The sequence below is a fragment of the Salvelinus alpinus genome, chromosome 11 (genome assembly GCF_045679555.1).
Source record: "Salvelinus alpinus chromosome 11, SLU_Salpinus.1, whole genome shotgun sequence".
In the NCBI taxonomy this organism is placed as follows: Eukaryota; Metazoa; Chordata; class Actinopteri; order Salmoniformes; family Salmonidae; genus Salvelinus; species Salvelinus alpinus.
Genome location: NC_092096.1, coordinates 25671954 through 25692792, shown reverse-complemented (window position 1 = coordinate 25692792; position 20839 = coordinate 25671954). Strand labels below are relative to the sequence as shown.

General features: G+C 42.6%; 1 protein-coding gene across 1 annotated transcript in view; it reads right to left on the bottom strand.

Moving 5' to 3' along the window:
* The window catches only part of sema3aa (sema domain, immunoglobulin domain (Ig), short basic domain, secreted, (semaphorin) 3Aa), a 60777-nt gene that overhangs the window by 29939 nt on the left and 9999 nt on the right, over nucleotides 1-20839 (bottom strand). The window contains exons 2-3 of the mRNA XM_071332216.1: nucleotides 8143-8303; nucleotides 4821-4883 (exon numbers count right to left, since the gene is read on the bottom strand). Coding sequence (XP_071188317.1) covers nucleotides 4821-4883; nucleotides 8143-8303 — 224 coding nt within the window. The remainder of the gene's footprint in view (nucleotides 1-4820; nucleotides 4884-8142; nucleotides 8304-20839) is intronic.

The following is a 20839-nucleotide window of genomic DNA, read 5'->3' as shown; positions in this document are numbered from 1 at the left end:
AGTCACAACAACAGGTCACCCCAGCAGAGGATATTATCACTAACCCATAGTCACAACAACAGGTCACCCCAGCAGAGGATATTATCACTAACCCATAGTCACACCAACAGGTCACCCCAGCAGAGGATATTATCACTAACCCATAGTCACAACAATAGGTCACCCCAGGAGAGGATATTATCACTAACCCATAGTCACACCAACAGGTCACCCCAGCAGAGGATATTATCAATAACCCATAGTCACAACAACATTTCCAGTGTCCAACCAGTATTTCTGTGGTTAGACCAAACCAACAACCTCTAAACCCGGATATGCTCCACCTTATATGGTTCACAACCATGACCGTTACAAGGGTTACTTGTGTCAACGTCTTCTTAATGACTTTACCTTATGGGCTTCCTAACATTCCGGCAACGTTCGGGCAACAACAGGGCAATGGAAGAAGCAATGTCTTCCTCCATCATTCTCACATTGCTATTATATACATTGTAAACTGTCTCATTAATTATCTTACTGACAGACAGAGATGTTTAGGTTTTCTCATGGTCGTTAGACTAATTTCCAGCCAGGCATTTTGTGTCTCTGTGTGTGCGAGTGTTTGTGTGTGTGTGTGTGTGTGTGTGTGTGTGTGTGTGTGTGTGTGTGTGTGTGTGTGTGTGTGTGTGTGTGTGTGTGTGTGTGTGTGTGTGTGTGTGTGTGTGTGTGTGTGTGTGTGTGTGTGTGTGTGTGTGTGTGTGTGTGTGTGTGTGTGTGTGTGTGTGTGTGTGTGTGTGTGTAATATTGAGTGCATGTTGTGTGTGTGCCAAGGCTCTGACAGACATTTACTCAGCCTAGTCAGACATGCTACTCTGCAATTCTCTAGGTGAAAAATGACTTCTCTACACACAAACTGTGTCGTTACCTGAATACCACTGCATCCTCTGTGGAGAGAAGGGTCATTATTGGGAATAACTGATTACTTTCCCTTGAAAGAAGGGGGAATTAGTAGGCAGCTTTGTTTAAGGTAGATGGTTGACTGTGTTTTGAGAGCACACAGTGAACCTAACATGCAACAGTCTGCAGATAAAACTATAACTTCTGGACTAAATGAGAATCATTACTCACTCTGCACTGTGTTGAACCATTCAACATGTTCTGCATCACTTGTCTGTTAGGGCTGGGAATTTCCAAGGACCTCACAATATGATATTATCACAATATTTAGGTGCTGAAATTATATGTAGTGTGATTCTATAAGTATTGTGATTCTATATGTATTGTGATTCTATATGTATTGTGATTCTACATGTATTGTGATTACATATGTATTGTGATTATATATGTAGTGTGATTCTATATGTAGTGTGATTCTATATGTATTGTGATTCTATAAGTAGTGTGATTACATATGTATTGTGATTCTATAAGTATTGTGATTCTATATGTATTGTGATTCTATATGTATTGTGATTCTAAAAGTAGTGTGATTACATATGTATTGTGATTCTATAAGTATTGTGATTCTATATGTATTGTGATTCTAAAAGTAGTGTGATTACATATGTATTGTGATTCTATAAGTATTGTGATTCTATATGTATTGTGATTCGATACTCTGATTTTATTTGATGTTCGAAACATTTTGCCTTCAGGAAGTATTTATACCCCTTGACTTCACATTTTGATGTGTAATAGCCTGAATTCAAAATTGATTAAATTGACACAATACCACATAATGAACCCCAAGTTAAAACATATTTTTAGATTTTTTGCAAATGTATTGAAAATAAAATTAAGAAATATCTAATTTACATAAGTATTCACACCCCTGAGTCAATACTTTGTAGTAGCACCTTTAGCATTGATTACAGCTGTGAATCTATCTTGGTAAGTCTCTAAGAGCTTTCTACTCCTGGATTGTGCAACATTTGCCCATTATCTTTTTCAAAATTCTTTAAGCTCTGTCAAATTAGTTGTTGATCATTGCTAGACAACCGTTTTCAGGTCTTGCCATAGATTTTCAAGTTGATTTAAGTCAAAACTGTATCTCGGCAACTCAGGAACATTTGGCCTTGTGTGTTAGGTTATTGTCCTGCTGAAAGGTGAATTCATCTCCCAGACAGAACCAAATTTTCTTCTAGGATTTTACCTGTGCTTAGCTGCATTCCGTTCACAAAAAGTGAATTGCTTTGCCACATTCTTTTCAGTATAACTTTAGTGCCTTGTTGCAAACAGGATGTATGTTTTGGAATATTTTTTATTCTGTACAGGCTTCCTTGTTTTCACTCTGTCAATTAGCTTAGTATTGTGGAATAACTACAATGTTATTGATCCATCCTCAGTTTTCTCCTATTAAACTCGAACTGTTTTAAAGTCACTCTTGGCCTCATGATGAAATCTCTGAGCAATTTCCTCCTCTCTGGCAACTGAGTTCAAATATCAATATAATATCGTCCAACAATAATATCACGATATGTAACTGTATCGATCCCTCATCGCTATAATCAACTCTCTCAGAGAGGGGCTATGGGCTATGGGATTGGGCAATAATGGGCTATGGGATTGGGCAATAATCCATAACTGAATCAAATGAGTCACATTCCTGACTGAATCATACCAAACCTACTGAGTCATATTGTACGAAGCCCAGTGAATCACCAGTAAGACATTTGGGCAGAGAGTGCTGTACTGTTGCATTTGTTCCAGGGCTCCAAATTGAGTGGAGAAATTCAACACTTAGGAGCTAGGAATGCTTTTGTAATGTCCTAATCAAGCATTCGTGCCCACAAAAACGCAGCTTTCATCGCCTCATTTTCTAGAGTAAATTTTTTTGCAGCATGCAAATGCCTCATCAATGTGTGTGTGTTAATGTGCGCATGCATCTGTGTGTGTGTGTGTGTGTGTTATAGAGTACACGTGTGTGTATCTGGTCATGTGTACAGCAGGAATGTCTGTATGTATCTGTGTTTGGGCAGTGCTGTGTTTATAACCCAAAAACCTGCCACAGACTATGACACAGTGGAACCTCTGTGATTTATGGACTGAACTACGTAATCCCACATAATCCTAGAGCCCCCTCCAGTCCACTGCATGTACACTCAGCCATGAAATTAGAAGCAGATACGACACGAGGGTTGTGTGTAAACCCCACATGAGATAACACACACAATCTGATAAGTAACACACACACTGTCTCTCTCTCTCTCTCTCTGAGATAACGCACACAATCAGACGGCACACCCACACACACTCACTTCATCTCTCTCTCAAACACACACACAGACACACACACTGAGTTCAGCTGTGCATGCAGAACATTGGTAGATAAATAAACAGAGTGATGTGATGTACTGCGTTCTTGCCACCGTGCCAACAGGCCAACAGCGAGAGGAGCGTTGTGTACTCTCTGAACCAACAAACACACACAGTGGGGAAGGAACGCTTCCAGGGGACCACAAGGTCATGGAAACTACTAGCAACGACAGCTATGCTAGTTTGGATCAATGTTGCTATAATGCTGCTTCCACATCATTTCCACAACAAACATCTTCTAAATGTTTCCATCTGACGACGTTGAAACGATGTGGAAAAATATTATTATTAATGTTGCAGGTTATTAATGGTTATTAATTATTAATGTTAGGTTATTATAGGTTATTCATGTTGCAGGTAACACACTAACAACATACCAGACAAGCTAGTTACATGGGTTGCTAATGGTAACACACTAACAGCATGTCAGACATGCTAGTTACGTAGGTTACCAATGGTAACACACTAACAGCATGTCAGACATGCTAGTTACGTAGGTTGCTAATAGTAACACACTAACAGCATGTCAGACGTGCTAGTTACGTAGGTTGCTAATGGTAACACACTAACAGCATGTCAGACGTGCTAGTTACGTAGGTTGCTAATGGTAACACACTAACAGCATGTCAGACGCGCTAGTTACGTAGGTTGCTAATGGTAACACACTAACAGCATGTCAGACGTGCTAGTTACGTAGGTTGCTAATGGTAACACACTAACAGCATGTCAGACATGCTAGTTACGTAGGTTGCTAATGGAAACACACTAACAGCATGTCAGACGTGCTAGTTACGTAGGTTGCTAATGGTAACACACTAACAGCATGTCAGATGTGCTAGTTACGTAGGTTGCTAATGGTAAAACACTAACAGCATGTCAGACGTGCTATTTACGTAGGTTGCTAATGGTAACACACTAACAGCATGTCAGACATACTAGTTACGTAGGTTGCTAATGGTAACACACTAACAGCATGTCAGACATGCTAGTTACGTAGGTTGCTAATGGTAACACACTAATAGCATGTCAGACGTGCTAGTTACGTAGGTTGCTAATGGTAACACACTAACAGCATGTCAGACATGCTAGTTACGTAGGTTGCTAATGGAAACACACTAACAGCATGTCAGACGTGCTAGTTACGTAGGTTGCTAATGGTAACACACTAACAGCATGTCAGACATGCTAGTTGCGTAGGTTGCTAATGGTAACACACTAACAGCATGTCAGACATGCTAGTTACGTAGGTTACTAATGGTAACACACTAACAGTATGTCAGACATGCTAGTTACGTAGGTTGCTAATGGTAACACACTAACAGCATGTCAGACATGCTAGTTACGTAGGTTGCTATTGGTAACACACTAACAGCATGTCAGACATGCTAGTTACATTCCCCTGCATAAGCTGTGTGTAGACAAGTTAAAGTATAGCCTGCAGGTAACATACACCACATGTATCAATCTATTGTGTCAGGCTACATAAGAGTGACATAAGTGGTTATAAGGTGACTCGCAGAACTTACCCCGAGGTCTTTCCCCGCCCACTTGCACTCGTCACGCTTTGAGGGCGTGGCTGGCCATGCGATCTATGGAGAGGAGGAGAGAGGGAGTGTTATAATACGGAACAGAGAATGTGTCATTGAGAAAGATTATAAACAACAACATCATTGAGTTTTATCTCAATCTCTTCATTCGAAGATACAATCATGGACACTCTTACTGACAGTTGTGGCTGCTTTGTGTGATGTATTGTTGTCTCTACCTTTTTGCCCTTTGTGCTGTTGACTGTGCCTAATAATGTTTGTACCATGTTTTGTTCTGCTACCGTGTTGTGTTGCTACCATGTTGTTGTCATGTTGTGTTGCTACCATGCTGTGTTGTCATGTGTTGCTGCTTTGCTATGTTGTTGTCTTAGGTCTCTCTTTATGTGGTGTTGTGTTGTCTCTCTTGTTGTGATGTGTGTTTTGTCCTATATTTATATTGTATGTATTTTTTGTTTTTTCGTCATTGTAAATAAGAATTTGTTCTTAACTGACTTGCCTAGTTAAATAAAGGTTAAATAAAAATGTAATAAATACAATAATTTAAAAGTGAGGGAGTGGTATACTAAGGAACAGAGGAGAGAATGTGTCATACGAACAGAGAGAGTGAGTCATCATATAAAACCAGAGAGAGGGAGTGCACAATAGTATTCTGGGGTCCATTCAGGGGGCAGTCGAACCAGGAATTTAACCCAGGGTCATGCAAACGATAGTCCAACACATTTGCCATTGCACCAAAGTGTCAGAACCTCTGGATGAGTATGCTAAGTGTTGCACGTAGCTTGCTACCTTGTTATGCTGAAGGGAAGTGAGTTTTGAACCATGAAGTAAGAGAGACAGATAGCTTTAAAGGGAGCACAGTGTAAGTCACTACCAGTTTAGACTGGCTCCTAGCTAGCAACATTAGGCCTAGTCTTATTCACTTACTGGGTCAAAATTAATTCCCCCCCAAATCTTTAGGTGGACCCAGGTTTAAAAACATTTGGGAACCCCCTGTGTAAGCTTAGCTTTACACTCCTGAAAGTTAAATAACCAGAGCACTCCTGAGGCCCTTTGGAGGGTCATTTACGACGTTCAATTAAAGATGCTGGTCCTTATGGTTTTACCATCTGTCACATTCGTGTGTGTGTGTCCCGCCAGTGTCCCCTGAATTATAAAAACAGATTGTGTGTGTCCCGCCAGTGTCCCCTGAATTATAAAAACAGATTGTGTGTGTCCCGCCAGTGTCCCCTGAATTATAAAACAGATTGTGTGTGTGTGTCCCGCCAGTGTCCCCTGAATTATAAAAACAGATTGTGTGTGTCCCGCCAGTGTCCCCTGAATTATAAAAACAGATCGTGTGTGTCCCGCCAGTGTCCCCTGAATTATAAAAACAGATTGTGTGTGTCCCGCCAGTGTCCCCTGAATTATAAAAACAGATTGTGTGTGTGTGTCCCGCCAGTGTCCCCTGAATTATAAAAACAGATCGTGTGTGTCCCGCCAGTGTCCCCTGAATTATAAAAACAGATTGTGTGCTGGGGCCGGACTCGTAATAAGAGCTGGAATAATCATCCACACGCATGAAGGTTGAGGAGTACAACAAGTCATAGAAGTGCAGGTACCAGAATGCAGGTAGGTGCTAGAACATGTGTAAACACCCACACATGGTATGCTCATGGCACTAGAAAAAACACCACACATAGCAGGTTAGCAAACACACACACACACCATGTGGGCACACACACACACACACACACACACACACACACACACACACACACACACACACACACACACACACACACACACACACACACACACACACACACACACACACACACACACACACACACACACACACACACACACACACACACACACACAAACACACCATATGCGGGCACACACACACATCCTTCTAGCGTATCTCTCGTCAGGATCAGCTGAGCTGTTCTGTCAGACCAAGGGGACCTGCAGTGCACATCTGGGTAATTGCATTAGATTTGCTAAATCACCACTTTTCCACTTATCTTTCTCTGCATTATCAAAGATCTGAATAGGGAAAACACATCCGCGCCAAGGGCCCAAAATAATTATGTAATTCTCTTATATTTAAATAGCCTCTGCAATGCATACAGTGTGTGTGTGTGTGTGTGTGTGTGTGTGTGTGTGTGTGTGTGTGTGTGTGTGTGTGTGTGTGTGTGTGTGTGTGTGTGTGTGTGTGTGTGTGTGTGTGTGTGTGTGTGTGTGTGTGTGTGTGTGTGTGTGTGTGTGTGTGTGTGTGTGTGTATTTCAGCGTCTAAGCGCCTTTGTAGTTTCTCCAGTGCCTCAGTGCTTCTTGTTCACATCAATCTCCACGTCTGTGATAGCTGTCAGAATCAGATAAAAAAGACTCTTAACTCTCCTATAACCTGTTCCAGGTGGACTGATGGAATTATAAACAGGCCTGTCTGGCAAAAGAGACAGAGAGATGGAGAGAAAGGGATGGAGGGAGGAAATCACAGTAATGGACTCCAGAGAGATGGAGAGAGGAGCAGGAGTGCGTCTCGAATAACAAAGGGCTGCTACTCAATCAAAGATGGTTTTTCATTTGAACACACTATGTTCACTAGCCAATCAGCATCATACTCTGTGCTCACTAGTCAATGAGCATGACCTCTGCACTCCGAGATCCAAACTTCCAATTAGGGTAGGTTTGGATATAACGTGAACCTAAATCCTGATCATGCCGTACAGCAGATCTAGTCAAATGGAATCCGGCCTGCCAACTTGTTTAATTACATTTATTCAATTATATTCCTGTCCCCCAACCATCTGCACAGAGGAACATCATCCCAATGAAAAACATGTTTATACATAGCTCTGCCATATACAGCTGAGTGCATTCTAATTACTCAATCATCCTCACTTCCTTTTGCTAATTATTCATACAGATCACCACAGGAAAGTTCAGACAGCTTTCAGCTTTCAGTATTTATGGGAAATGCGGTCCAAGTCTTCTTCTCTCAGAGTTTGATTTGGCAGTGAGGTCCCTTCCATAGCTCCATAGATTTGCTATTATGTGTTTTCATTGGCAGTTACTAAATGGACGGCTTGCCTATACACTGGACCTCCTGTCTGAATCAATATCCACTCTTTAAAAGTGGGTTTATTTTATTTCATGTATATGTGCCTTTTACTGGAAAAATTGAGAATAAGCGGTCCATTGTATGTCTGCATTGATGCAAGACCCATAGAGCAAATGTTGGTTTTGTGTGGTCCGTGTGGTCATTGTGGTTTCTTCATAATGTTGAACTTGTGTGCGGTCAAAGAGTAGGACTCTTACCTGTTTGTGCTCTCTGTTGAGATTGACCAAGTCGAAGGAGAAGACGTGGTCCTCGGCACCCACCAACAGTCTTCCTCTCTCCTCGTCCAATAGGAAGGTGTCGTAGCCGGAGCTGTTGGTGAGGCCGTTGAAAGTGATGAGGTTACTGGATTCTACCATCTCTGAAACACACACAGAGGACAGAGCATGGTGAGTCTAAAGCAGATAGACAGACGGATGGATGGAAGAGGAAGAAAGGTGGACAGATGGATGAATGGATGGGTGTGTAGACAGACAGACAAGGGTTAAACAGTTCCAGTCATTTTCCCCAAATTCCCTGCTTTTCCAGAAATCATGGTTGGAGGATTCCTGGATTTCCAGCTTATTCTCTCGTAATTCCAGACACCTCCCAACCAGGATTTCTGGGAAATACAGAGCGTTTTGGGAAAGGTACAGGAATTAAACAACCCTAGAATAGACAGACAAAAATATCTAAAGAGCTTCAATTTAGATACGCTGCATGTCGGTGTCGGTAGTCAATGTTACGGTTATAACCAACAGCAAATGAATTGTGGCACAACAGAGTATTGTATGACTGTGTTCCTGGTAAAGTGACATAGACAGATGAAGAATTTAAGTTCTGGGAGTTCAGATTTCTCAAGCTAGACACTTCTAAAAAGGTTCACCAAAACTGCCCTTTGGGATGTCACACAGATCTGGTCAGGCATGACGTCAGGCCTCTAAGGTGGACACTGCGTGACCCAATCTCAGCATGGCGCAAAAGCTGCCCAAGCATGTGATTGTCTGAATCTTTTATAGGCTTTCGGGGCAGGGCTGTGTGTGGTCAGTTAAGAAGTGTAGTACAGTGTGTGCAGAGGCACCTGCATTAACAGCAGGTGGAGGCAGGACAGTAAGTTCCTATCAACCTGTCAGGTCAACTAAACATCCCCCAACCTGAGACAAAACCTCTGAAAGTAGTAACAGCATGTTGAGACTGCTGAGATAAAGCAGAGCCAGCCTTCATTACACCAACTAAAATAACCAACTCAGAAGACAACAGTGCTGCTATGTTTTTGCCTCTGGTTCCTCAATACAAATCAGAATTGCTACTCAACCAAACAACCTGGTCGAAAAACGTTCCTAGAAAATCTAAAAGAATGATTAAGATAAGTGAGCATGATGATAACATAATTGATGCGTCTCTAACAGTTTTTCGGGGGTCGGATTCTGCCCTACTTCGTATCTGCTTCCATTCAGACTACACTCCTTGTGTCAGACACACCGGGACATACTGTAGACATATGGCCTGTACAGAAATTACAGGTACATTAAAAACCCATGTCTCAGCACCATGCATCACGCTAGCTCTTCCATCACCGTCCCCACTGGCAGTCTGGACTGCCATCTCCTCTGAGCCCTGATTGATGGGCGGCTAGAATATCGCACTAAATGGCACACTATTAACCCTACATAGTGCACTACTTTTGACCAGGGCTCTATGGGTCCTAGTCGTCAGTAGTGTACTATGTCGGGAATAGGATGCCACTTGGAACCTTAACCCCAGAGAAGCCATCTGCGCCCACTCTCCCTGGGTATTGTGGGTAAGATCGTGGACATCTGTGTGTATAGAGAGGAGAGGGAGAAGAGAGGGGGTGGGGGGTGTCAATGATCCTCTCGTCTGTGTCAACATCGCTCTGTATCAAGTGTTCCATGGTATTCCCAATGGGATGAGGAGGGGAAGAGAGCGGGATGAGGGGCGACTGTGGATCACCCAATAAAGCAGCTCACAGCTCATCTAGGTCGACTAGGGCTGCTTCAAGGCTGAATGTGAGGCTTTCAAGGTGTGTGTAGTAGTTGGTGTTACAGTACTGGTATTGTGCTGTCTGTATCGCCTTTATGGCAACCTGTCTGTCTATATGTGTGTGTGTGTGTGTGTGTGTGTGTTGTTCATAGGTACGTCATTATACAGTACTTGTGTGCAATTCTGTGTGCACGCTGCTGCCTATGTATGCATGTCCATCAGTCATCTAACAGCTTCTCCAACAGTTAGAGCAGATGTAACCAGAGAAGAAATATCAAGTAGACAAACCGAGACTGGCTGACTGATCCAGAGTCTGGAGGCATCGTCAGTGGCTGGCCCATTTCATCACCGGGCCAACAGCCTATCAGATAACCCTTTACTCCTAATCAACCAATCAGCTATGACAGCCCCCGGACAGGAAACAAGTTATAGTGAGCACAAGGAAAAGTGCTTTACAGTGAAGGTAATGCTTGAAGAGGTGGACTTCTATTACATACAGTAAGTAAAGGGGAAAATGGAGAGAGTTGGTCAGAGAGGAAGGGAAGAGATGGAAGAAAATAAGTCACATATTGAACTGTGATGGTTTTTAAATGGAGATGATAACTGATAACCTGAATACAACTTCTGCTACAAAAACAAAAGGTGAGGAAGAGAGGGTGAAAGAGGAGAATGGAAGAGGGAGACTTATGAGAGACCACAGGAGGTTGGTGGCACCTTAATTGGGGAGGACAGGCTTGTGGTAATGACTGGAGCAGAATTAGTGGAATGATATCAAATACATCAAACACATGGTTCCCAGGTGTTTGATGCCATTCCATCTGCTCCGTTCCGGCCATTATTATGAGCCGTTCTCCCCTCAACAGCCTCCACTGTGAGAGACAGAGAACAGATAAAGAGAGCGAGACGGATATACCAAGACAATGGACAGAGACAAAAAATAGGAAGAGCAGACGAGATCTGCTCATCTCAAAACAGAACAGAAAGGTATGCAGCTATGCTCTCTGCCATTTTGGCCTTGGATCTGACACTTCCTGCCCCTTTAAAAGCCCTTTAAAAGTGAGCGACTGTTGAACCCTGGAGCCAGGAATTTGCACGCTCTCTCCATAATGGCAGCCGTGGAGATCCATCGCGAAAGGTTTCCCCCAGATGGGCCGGAGATTAAACACATGCCACATGTTTCAACACGTCGTGTTCTCAGAGTAAGACAAGTTGGGATGGTAGGCTGAGCAAGGCTTTGTCGTAGCTGAGGATCGCCACGGCTGCGAGGCCGATGGAACTGGGGCGAGACACCTAAGAACCCAAGAGGTAAAGACGGACACGCTCGTTTGGAGACGTGTTCACACACAGCACACACAGAGCACAACGGCCTTTCTCTCAAACAAATGCAAGGGAGCAGATGTACAGTCACACACACACAGAGATATAAACACACACACGCACGCACGCACGCACACACACACTCCTCTTCCCAGACTAAGTTGTAATCCAATCAGTGTTTCTGCAATGGCAGCATTAACCAGTGGAACACTGAGCCCACTCAGCAGTTTCTACCACACACACACACACACTCTGCCCAACACCGCCACACTCCCACCTCTCTCAAACACACACACACACACACACTGCCCCACACCACCACACTCCCACCTCTCTCAAACACACACACACACACACACACACACACACACACACACACACACACACACACACACACACACACACACACACACACACACACACACACACACACACACACACACACACACACACACACACACACACACTGCGCCTGCACCACCACACTCTCATTCGAACAAACACACACACACACACACACCACATACAGGCACACACACACTCCTTATAACGTCTTTCACTCAGACACGTGCGTACACATATCCTTTCTCTGCTGCCCATCTCACACACTCACTTATACAAACCTCCTTCTCTTCATACACATCCTCTGTTCCCCTGCTCTCCCTCACACACAGAAGACAGGTAGGTGTGGCTGAATCTGGACCACAGACCTGTCTGTCTGTCTGTCTGTCTGTCTGTCTGTCTGTATACCTGTGCCTGCTCAGGCACACACCTCTCCATGTGTTCAAGCACTCTTTCTCCGTGTGGACATGTGTTCACATTAAGTACGTCCTCGAAACCGATAAACACTCCTGATTCATTCAAATAAATGATTCGCTCCCTATCGTACGCCATTATGGGAAATAACCTGGCTCTTGTTTTATTTTAAAAGCCTCTGGGGGAAAAAACTATCCAAATTGAAATCACAAGTGTGATTGTCAGGAGGAGTGCCCTTCATCTTTCCATTCTCTAAACAGAGAGGCCTTTCAGCCGCCTACACCCTCTACACTCAGCACAATGGCAGAATAACCAAGACATTCAATTATGTTTATATGTGTTTATCTGAATGACTCGAGCATAAAAGTAAGGCCCAACAGGAAAAAAGCACTTCACAATAAACTTATGCAACACTAGGCTATAGGAATAATAGCAGCGTTTATTGGGGAGTGTTGGTAGTGGGAGAGAGGTATTCTGGGGAACAGAAGTAGAGACTACCTGTGTTTGAAATCGCTTCATTTCCCCTTTCACCATTTAATTTCCTGTCTCTCTGCCAGATCTGTTGTTGGCACTAGTTACCACAGCCACAAAGTCAGAAGGCCCGCCTACTTGACCAATCAGAGTGTGATGACCTGTATACTGGCGGTTCATGGGAAATGATCGATCAGATGAGGAAGTGTGATGATGCGTATGCCGACCGGCTTGCAGGGGCAGACAAGATACATGCTTTTACCTTGTGATCCATCAATGATTTGGTTTTTATTAGCTACAATAATAAAACCAACCGTTCTAAATGCAAATGGTAATCAGATGTCCTATTCAAACTATCATTATGTTTGCACTTACTCACAGTTACTTGTCTTAACCCCAAATAGGTTTACTCGAATATCTGCATTGTTTTTAAAATGGCATGTAGACAAACAAATTGACACATCTTGATTTTCAATTTTCAATTTCAAGTTATCCGCAAGTAAAAAGTGCAGTTTCACAGAAAGGTTCACAGAAGTTTCTTTATTTTTAAATTGGCTGATTTAAGATGGAAAACTTCAGCCCTGTTACATTTATTAATTCAAAGTTGCAATATGTAGAAATCACTCCATTTCCTTGTTGCAAAATGTCTAATAGTTTGCCTAATTTCAGCTTGTAACTAAACAAGCAAGTGTAGAGAATCATTGTACCATCTAAACCGCTGTGAAATATATTTTCAATAACCAAAACATTTGTATTTTCCACTGTTTGAAGCTGGTGTACAAAACCAAAAGTATAAAATGCAAAAATGAAACTTAAGAATAGGAAGCATAGAAATAGGGACTTGCTTTCAAGAGAATGACAGATCTACAACTCACATTTCTATGTGAACTTGGTCAGGTTGCCCAAAAACGTACATACTGCAACTTTAACTTAACATTGCCTTGCCGTCCACCTTTTCGTAATTTCCTACCAGTTTCCGTCTCTGTACAAAGACATGGTCTTCAGGCTATGGAAGATAGCAAAACATGTCATAATAATAATTGATTGGCCTTACAGTACATGGCACTTTTCTAGACACCCAAAGCTCTTTATAATGTAAGGGGAAACTCTCCACCCTAACCCCACTTACATAGTATATTTCTATTTCTTTTATTGGCCCATCCACCCCTCTCTTCCAAGGACAAAAGTAACTTTGTTTTACATTTTAGTTTTTTTATCAGATATTTTGTTACATATATTGTACATTATTCATACAATTTACATACATGGTGCTTTTATAGACAGTATTAAATTATAGGAATACAGTTTGATATACACATTACACATCAAATGGTATGACAGAATCTTGCAATGAGTACCATGGGATCTTTAGCGACCACAGAGTCAGGACACCCGTTTCAGGTCCCATCTTCCATTTTATTGAGGAACATTACATTGTTAGTTATACTTCAAAATGATTCAAATGAAAGGAATGTTGTAAAAGTGTATAGAGTAAATTACAGTGATCCGTTTTTGGACTTCTTGTTCATTTCAGAAGCATATTTCTCTTGGGCGTTTGTTTGTCTGTCTTTCTGCTGGTGGCATCCATACGTCTTTGTGCCCACAACCTGAAATGGAAAACCATTGAATGGGAGACTTTTACTCTCCCAAATGAGTCATTTATTTTCCTGCCAAAGGCTGAGCATCTGTTGAAGGTCAATAACATGATGTATTACTATTAGAATGAAAGGCAGCTCTATCAAACACAATAACTCTGTGCTTGGAATGGAATCCCTTATGTTAGCTAGCTAGCTTATTGTAAATGAGTAGCAACAGTTAGCTACTAGTTTCTCAATGGTATAGAATTTTAGTGACGTTGCCAATTCCTGTTCCCGAATGTATTTAGTTATTTGATCCTCAAACTTGAACTCGATACGCCATTTCGAAAATGAGGTGTTTCCCGCGAAACTTTCCCTCGTCTGATTAGTCAGGTAGACGGGCCTTTTGAGACGGCATACGTGTCATCATACTCACTCATCTGATTAGTTGAGTAAGTGGGCTTTCTGACATTGTGGCTGTGGTAACTAGTGACGTCCCAGATCTGTTGGCATAGCTTCCTGTTTCCTGGATGGGGTTGACAGGAGGGGTGTATGTCGATATGTGTGTGTGGTCTTGTTATTCTATCCTCGTGGGGACCTAAAATCCCCAGAAATCCCCACAAGGATAGTAAAACAAGGAAAATTCTCCCTTGTGGAGAACCATTTTCCCCATGAGGAAAATGGCTATTTTAAGCTTAGGGGTTAGGTTTAGGGTCACAATTAGGGTTTGGGTTACAATTAGGGTTAGGGGTTAGGTTTAGGCGTTAGGGTTAGGTTTAGGGGTTAAGTTTAAGATTAGGGGTTAGGGAAAATAGGATTTTGAATGTACATCAATTTTAGGTCCCCACGAGGATATATAAACTAGTGTGTGTGTGTGTGTGTGTGTGTGTGTGTGTGTGTGGGGTGTGTGTGTGTGTGTGTGTGTGTGTGTGTGTGTGTGTGTGTGTGTGTGTGTGTGTGTGTGTGTGTGTGTGTGTGTGTGTGTGTGTGTGTGGGGTGTGTGTGTGTGTGTGTGTGTGTGTGTGTGTGTGTGTGTGTGTGTGTGTGTGTGTGTGTGTGTGTGTGTGTGTGTGTGTGTGTGTGTGTGTGTGTGTGTGTGTTTGTGGGTGCTTTGGGTGTGTGGTGGTGTGTGTGTGTGTGTGTGTGTGTGTGTGTGTGTGTGTGTGTGTGTGTGTGTGTGTGTGTGTGTGTGTGTGTGTGTGTGTGTGTGTGTGTGTGTGTGTGTGTGTGTGTGTGTGTGTGTGTGTGTGTGTGTGTGTGTGAGTGTGTGTGTGTGTGTGTGTGTGTGTGTGTGTGTGTGTGTGTGTGTGTGTGTGTGTGTGTGTGTGTGTGTGTGTGTGTGTGTGTGTGTGTGTGTGTGTGTGTGTGTGTGTGTGTGTGTGTGGGAGGGAGGTTGGGGTGTGAACATGTGTGTGTGCATGTCTGTGTGTGTTGCGTGCGGAGAGTGTGTGGAGAGAGAGGAAGAGATTGAAGATAAATCTGAACAGATCTTGCAGATGATTTGGGAGCTACCTGTTTATCTTTCAAAGAACAATAACAGACTTTGGAAAAGGAAAACGCCCTTCTCCCACCCAACACCAACAGTCTGGTTTGGCATCCATCTCTCTGTCTCTCTCTTTCCCTCACTCCATTCTCGGTGTGTGGCGCGGTGTGGTTTTTTCTGTGCTCTCACGCCAACCTCCGCTGCAGAGCAAGCACAGGTGGTGGACGCATTTCGATGGAAAGGTGGGGGAGGCTTTGAGCAACACATTTTTTTTTAATGTTATCTTAATTAAGCCCTGGGATAGCCAAAAAGCCTTGATGCTTGGCTTCTCCTCTCCTTCCTCCTTTTTCTGCACTTCTTCTCCCTCTTTCGCAGCTGCTGGTGTGTGTGGCAGGTTGCCGCAGTAACGGTTACTATAACAGAAACATCCAAAACCGATGGATTAATCCGAAACGACGATTGACAGGCATTGAAAACGGATGCGAGTGTAAACAGGAACTTGAAATACAGGTGTCTCGCCCTTAGTGACACTGACACACCATTTAAACACAGGAACTATTCATGTCTAAACCCAGGGACTCTGTTGCGGGTTTAGACACTTCAAAGCGTTCCAATGGACAGAACATGTGGATGAATGTTTCATTCAGTTGGTTCTCCATTTCATGGACCTGGTTGGATTCTGAGGTCACTCTACTGCACTTATGCCTGTTTTGACACACTTTTTCTTTAAAACAGAACCAATCATTATAGCCTTGATTTCTCCACAGTGGTAGCTATTCCTGAGAGAGTAACCATCCTTTATGATTTCTCCACAGTGGTAGCTATTCCTTAGAGAGTAACCATCCTTTATTATTTCTCCACAGTGGTAGCTATTCCTTAGAGAGTAACCATCCTTTATGATTTCTCCACAGTGGTAGCTATTCCTTAGAGAGTAACCATCCTTTATGATTTCTCCATAGTGGTAGCTATTCCTTAGAGAGTAACCATCCTTTATGATTTCTCCACAGTGGTAGCTATTCCTTAGAGAGTAACCATCCTTTATGATTTCTCCATAGTGGTAGCTATTCCTTAGAGAGTAACCATCCTTTGTGATATACATAAAGTGAATGTTCACTCCATGTTTATTGCCCCTCTCCTACAGTAGCTACAAACAGTAAGTTCATCGGTATCTACAGTTGAAGTCGGAAGTTTACATAGACTTAGGTTGGAGTCATCAAAACTCGTTTTTCAACCGCTCCACACATTTCTTGCTAACAAACTATAGTTTTGGCAAGTCGGTTAGGACATCTACTTTGTGCATGACACAAGTCATTTTTCCAACAATTGTTTACAGACAGATTTCACTTATAATTCACTGTATCACAATTCTAGTGGGCCAGAAGTTTACATACACTAAGTTGACTGTGCCTTTAAACAGCTTGGAAACTTCCAGAAAATGATGTCATGGCTTTCGAAGCTTCTGATAGGCTAATTGACATACTTTTTAGTCAATTGGAGGTTTACCTGTGGATGTATTTCAAGGCCTACCTTCAAACTCAGTGCCTCTTTGCTTGACATCATGGGAAGATCAAAAGAAATCAGCCAAGACCTCAGGTGGCAGCATCATGTTGTGGGGGTGCTTTGCTGCAAGGGGGACTGGTGCACTTCACAAAATAGATAGCATCATGAGGGAGGAAGATTATGTGGATATATTGAAGCAACATCTCAAGACATCAGTCAGGAAGTTAAAGTTTGGTCACAAATGGGTCTTCCAAATGGACAATGACCCCAAGCATACTTCCAAAGTTGTGGCAAAATGGCTTAAGGACAACAAAGTCAAGGTATTGGAGTGACCATGACAAAGCCCTGACCTCATCCTATAGAAAATTTGTGGACAGAACTCAGTTACTCCAGCTCTGCCAGGAGGAATGGGCCAAAATTCACCCAACTTATTGTAGGAAGCTTGTGGAAGGCTACCCGGAACGTTTGACCCAAGTTAAACAATTTAAAGGCAATGCTACCAAATACTAATTGAGTGTATGTAAACTTCTGACCCACTGGGAATGTGATGAAAGAAATAAAAGCTGAAATAAATCAATCATTCTCTCTACTATTATTCTGACATTTCACATTCTTAAAGTAAAGTGGTGATCCTAACTGACCTAAGACAGGGAATGCTTACGAGGATTAAATGTCAGGAATTGTGAAAAACTGAGTTTAAATGTATTTGGCTAAGGTGTATGTAAACTTCCGACTTCATCTGTATCTACAACTCATGCTTTACTTTCTAACACGATGTGCGTAGGTCAACTCAACCCACCATAGGATATGAATCAGCCACCCTAACAAGACATCCCCAACCACAAACTCTTTCTATGACTGGGATAAGAATGGATAGAATTTCAGCTTACAGTGATACTCATCTTTCTTGGGCGAAATAATATATTTCTGAGTAACCGCATGACATTCCTGTTTTTCTTTGAGCTGCAAAAGAAAGAGGGAGCAAGAGAGAGGGAGAAAAAGAGAGTTAGAGAGAGAGAGAGAGAGAGAAGGAGGGAGGGAGAAGATGAGAAAGGAAGAGAAAGAAAAAGAAAGAAAGAGGGAGGGATAGAAAGAGAGAGAGAGAGAAATAGAGTGAGAGAAATAGAGAGAAATATAGAGAGAGAGAAACAGAGAGGGGGAGAGGGACCGTATGTGGAACCATTTAATTAGTTGGATTCTCCGCCTGACACTAGGAGTAGACCACAGAGAGTAGTTTAACCAGCCCATGACAACAGAAACGCTTCAACCCTAAACCCCCCGTGACTGCAGAAACGGTTCAACCCTATAAACCCCCCGTGACTGCAGAAACGGTTCAACCCTATAAACCCCCCGTGACTGCAGAAACGGTTCAACCCTTAAACCCCCCGTGACTGCAGAAACGGTTCAACCCTAAACCCCCCGTGACTGCAGAAACGGTTCAACCCTTAAACCCCCCGTGACTGCAGAAATGGTTCAACCCTAAACCCCCCGTGACTGCAGAAACGGTTCAACCCTAAACCCCCCGTGACTGCAGAAACGGTTCAACCCCAAATCCCCCGTGACTGCAGAATGCCCACTCATGCAGGACTAAATTATCCTGTTACCCCAGGCGGGTCATTGTTGTCCCTGTTCTCAATTATGATGAAATCATGCACACGCACGCACGCACACGCACGCACACACAGGCACACACAGGCACACACAGGCACACACAGGCACACACACAGGCACTAAGCTTTGCTGAAAGGGAAAGATTGGTGGATCATTAGACCCACTGATGGATTGGGTTTTGAAAGACGGTGGCTGGTGAGGTCGTGTCTGTTGCCCTCCACTGTTAGTATGGTATGTCTTTAGTCAAGCATAATGTTCAACATTACTAAGGCTTACCAAAGAGTTTGAGATTACACCAAGAGACTCACGCTCACACAATTAACAAATAGGTGACACAAACACATAGACAGACTGACAGAGACAGAGGGACAGACTGACAGAGAGACAGAGAGACAGAGAGACAGAGAGACAGAGAGACAGACTGACAGAGAGACAGACTGACAGACTGACAGACTGACAGAGGGACAGACTGACAGAGAGACAGACTGACAGAGAGACAGACTGACAGATAGACAGACTGACAGATAGACAGACTGTCATACTGACAGAGAGACAGACTGACAGACTGACAGAGAGACAGACTGACAGAGAGACAAACTGACAGACTGACAGAATGCCAGACTGACAGACTGACAGAATGCCAGAGAGACAGACTGACAGAGACACAGACTGACAGACTGACAGACTGACAGAGAGACAGACTGACAGTGACAGACTGACAGAGACACAGACTGACAGTGACACAGACTGACAGAGACACAGACTGACAGACTGACAGAGAGACAGACTGACAGTGACAGACTGACAGAGACACAGACTGACAGTGACACAGACTGACAGAGACACAAACTGACAGAGACACAGACTGACAGACTGACAGAGAGACAGACTGACAGAGAGACAGAGAGACAGAGAGACAGACTGACAGAGAGACAGACTGACAGAGAGACAGTCGGATACACACACACCCATGCACACACACAGACAGACAAACAGAGACTTTTACACATGCACCACACATGCACACCATAGAGACGTTAGCCTGGGTGAAACATGACCCTGGAGTGCTGCTCGTTGTGGCTGACTGACGAGCCTTAGCAGCTGGGTCTGATCCACACACACTGCTGCAATGCAATGTCCACTCAGTAACCAAACCCTCTATACATAAAACACAGGAGTCATCCCTGTCACACACTGGACCCAATGTCCTCACCGTAACCATAGTCAAAATTACAAGTATACATCCATTCTATAAGGATAAACTTCCGCCATACCTTACTTAATTGTTAACTTATAGACGTACGAGATACCAGAGCCGGTCTCAGGGATGGCTAACTCTTTCGATCTCCACTGAGTTGGGTATATCTGCCTTACATGTGGAATTATCTCCAATGCACTTTCATATTGGAGGAATAGGTGCCTCTGTTTAGGACATTTCAGACGGCTGTTAGGGGACCTTTTTACTGAAGAATGTGTGTCTTTTATGACTGTGTTTTGCTTTTCATGTATTGTTGTGTAAAATAATGAGTATTTAAATTTTTATATTTTATTTTGATGTGTATTGCTGTGTATAATAATGTGCATTTTAATGTGTATATTGTATTCTGATGTGATTTGTTGTGTATAATAATGTGTATTTTAATATGTATATTGTATTTTGATGTGATTTTTTGTGTATAATAATGTGTATTTTAATGTGTATATTGTATTTTGATGTGATTTGTTGTGTATAATAATGTGTATTTTAATGTGTATATTGTATTTTGATGTGATTTGTTGTGTATAATAATGTGTATTTTAATGTGTATATTGTATTTTGATGTGATTTGTTGTGTATAATAATGTGTATTTTAATGTGTATATTGTATTCTGATGTGATTTGTTGTGTATAATAATGTATATTTTAATGTGTATATTGTATTTTGATGTGATTTGTTGTGCTAGACTGGTACGTCTTCAAAAGAGACCTTGGTCTCAGCATTGACTTCCTGTAAAAAGAAAGGTTACATAAAAACTCTCCAAACTCAGTCATCTTCTGTGTAGTTGACAATGAAAGTTCTACATGGAATTTGCTTTGGGGATTGCATGCTTTGCCTAGGCTAAATAAACATATTGGGAGATGCACTGAACTTGACCGAAACTCATCAACACCAAACCACAGCTTGTGAATGTCAACGTAACTCTAAAGAACACACATTTCTC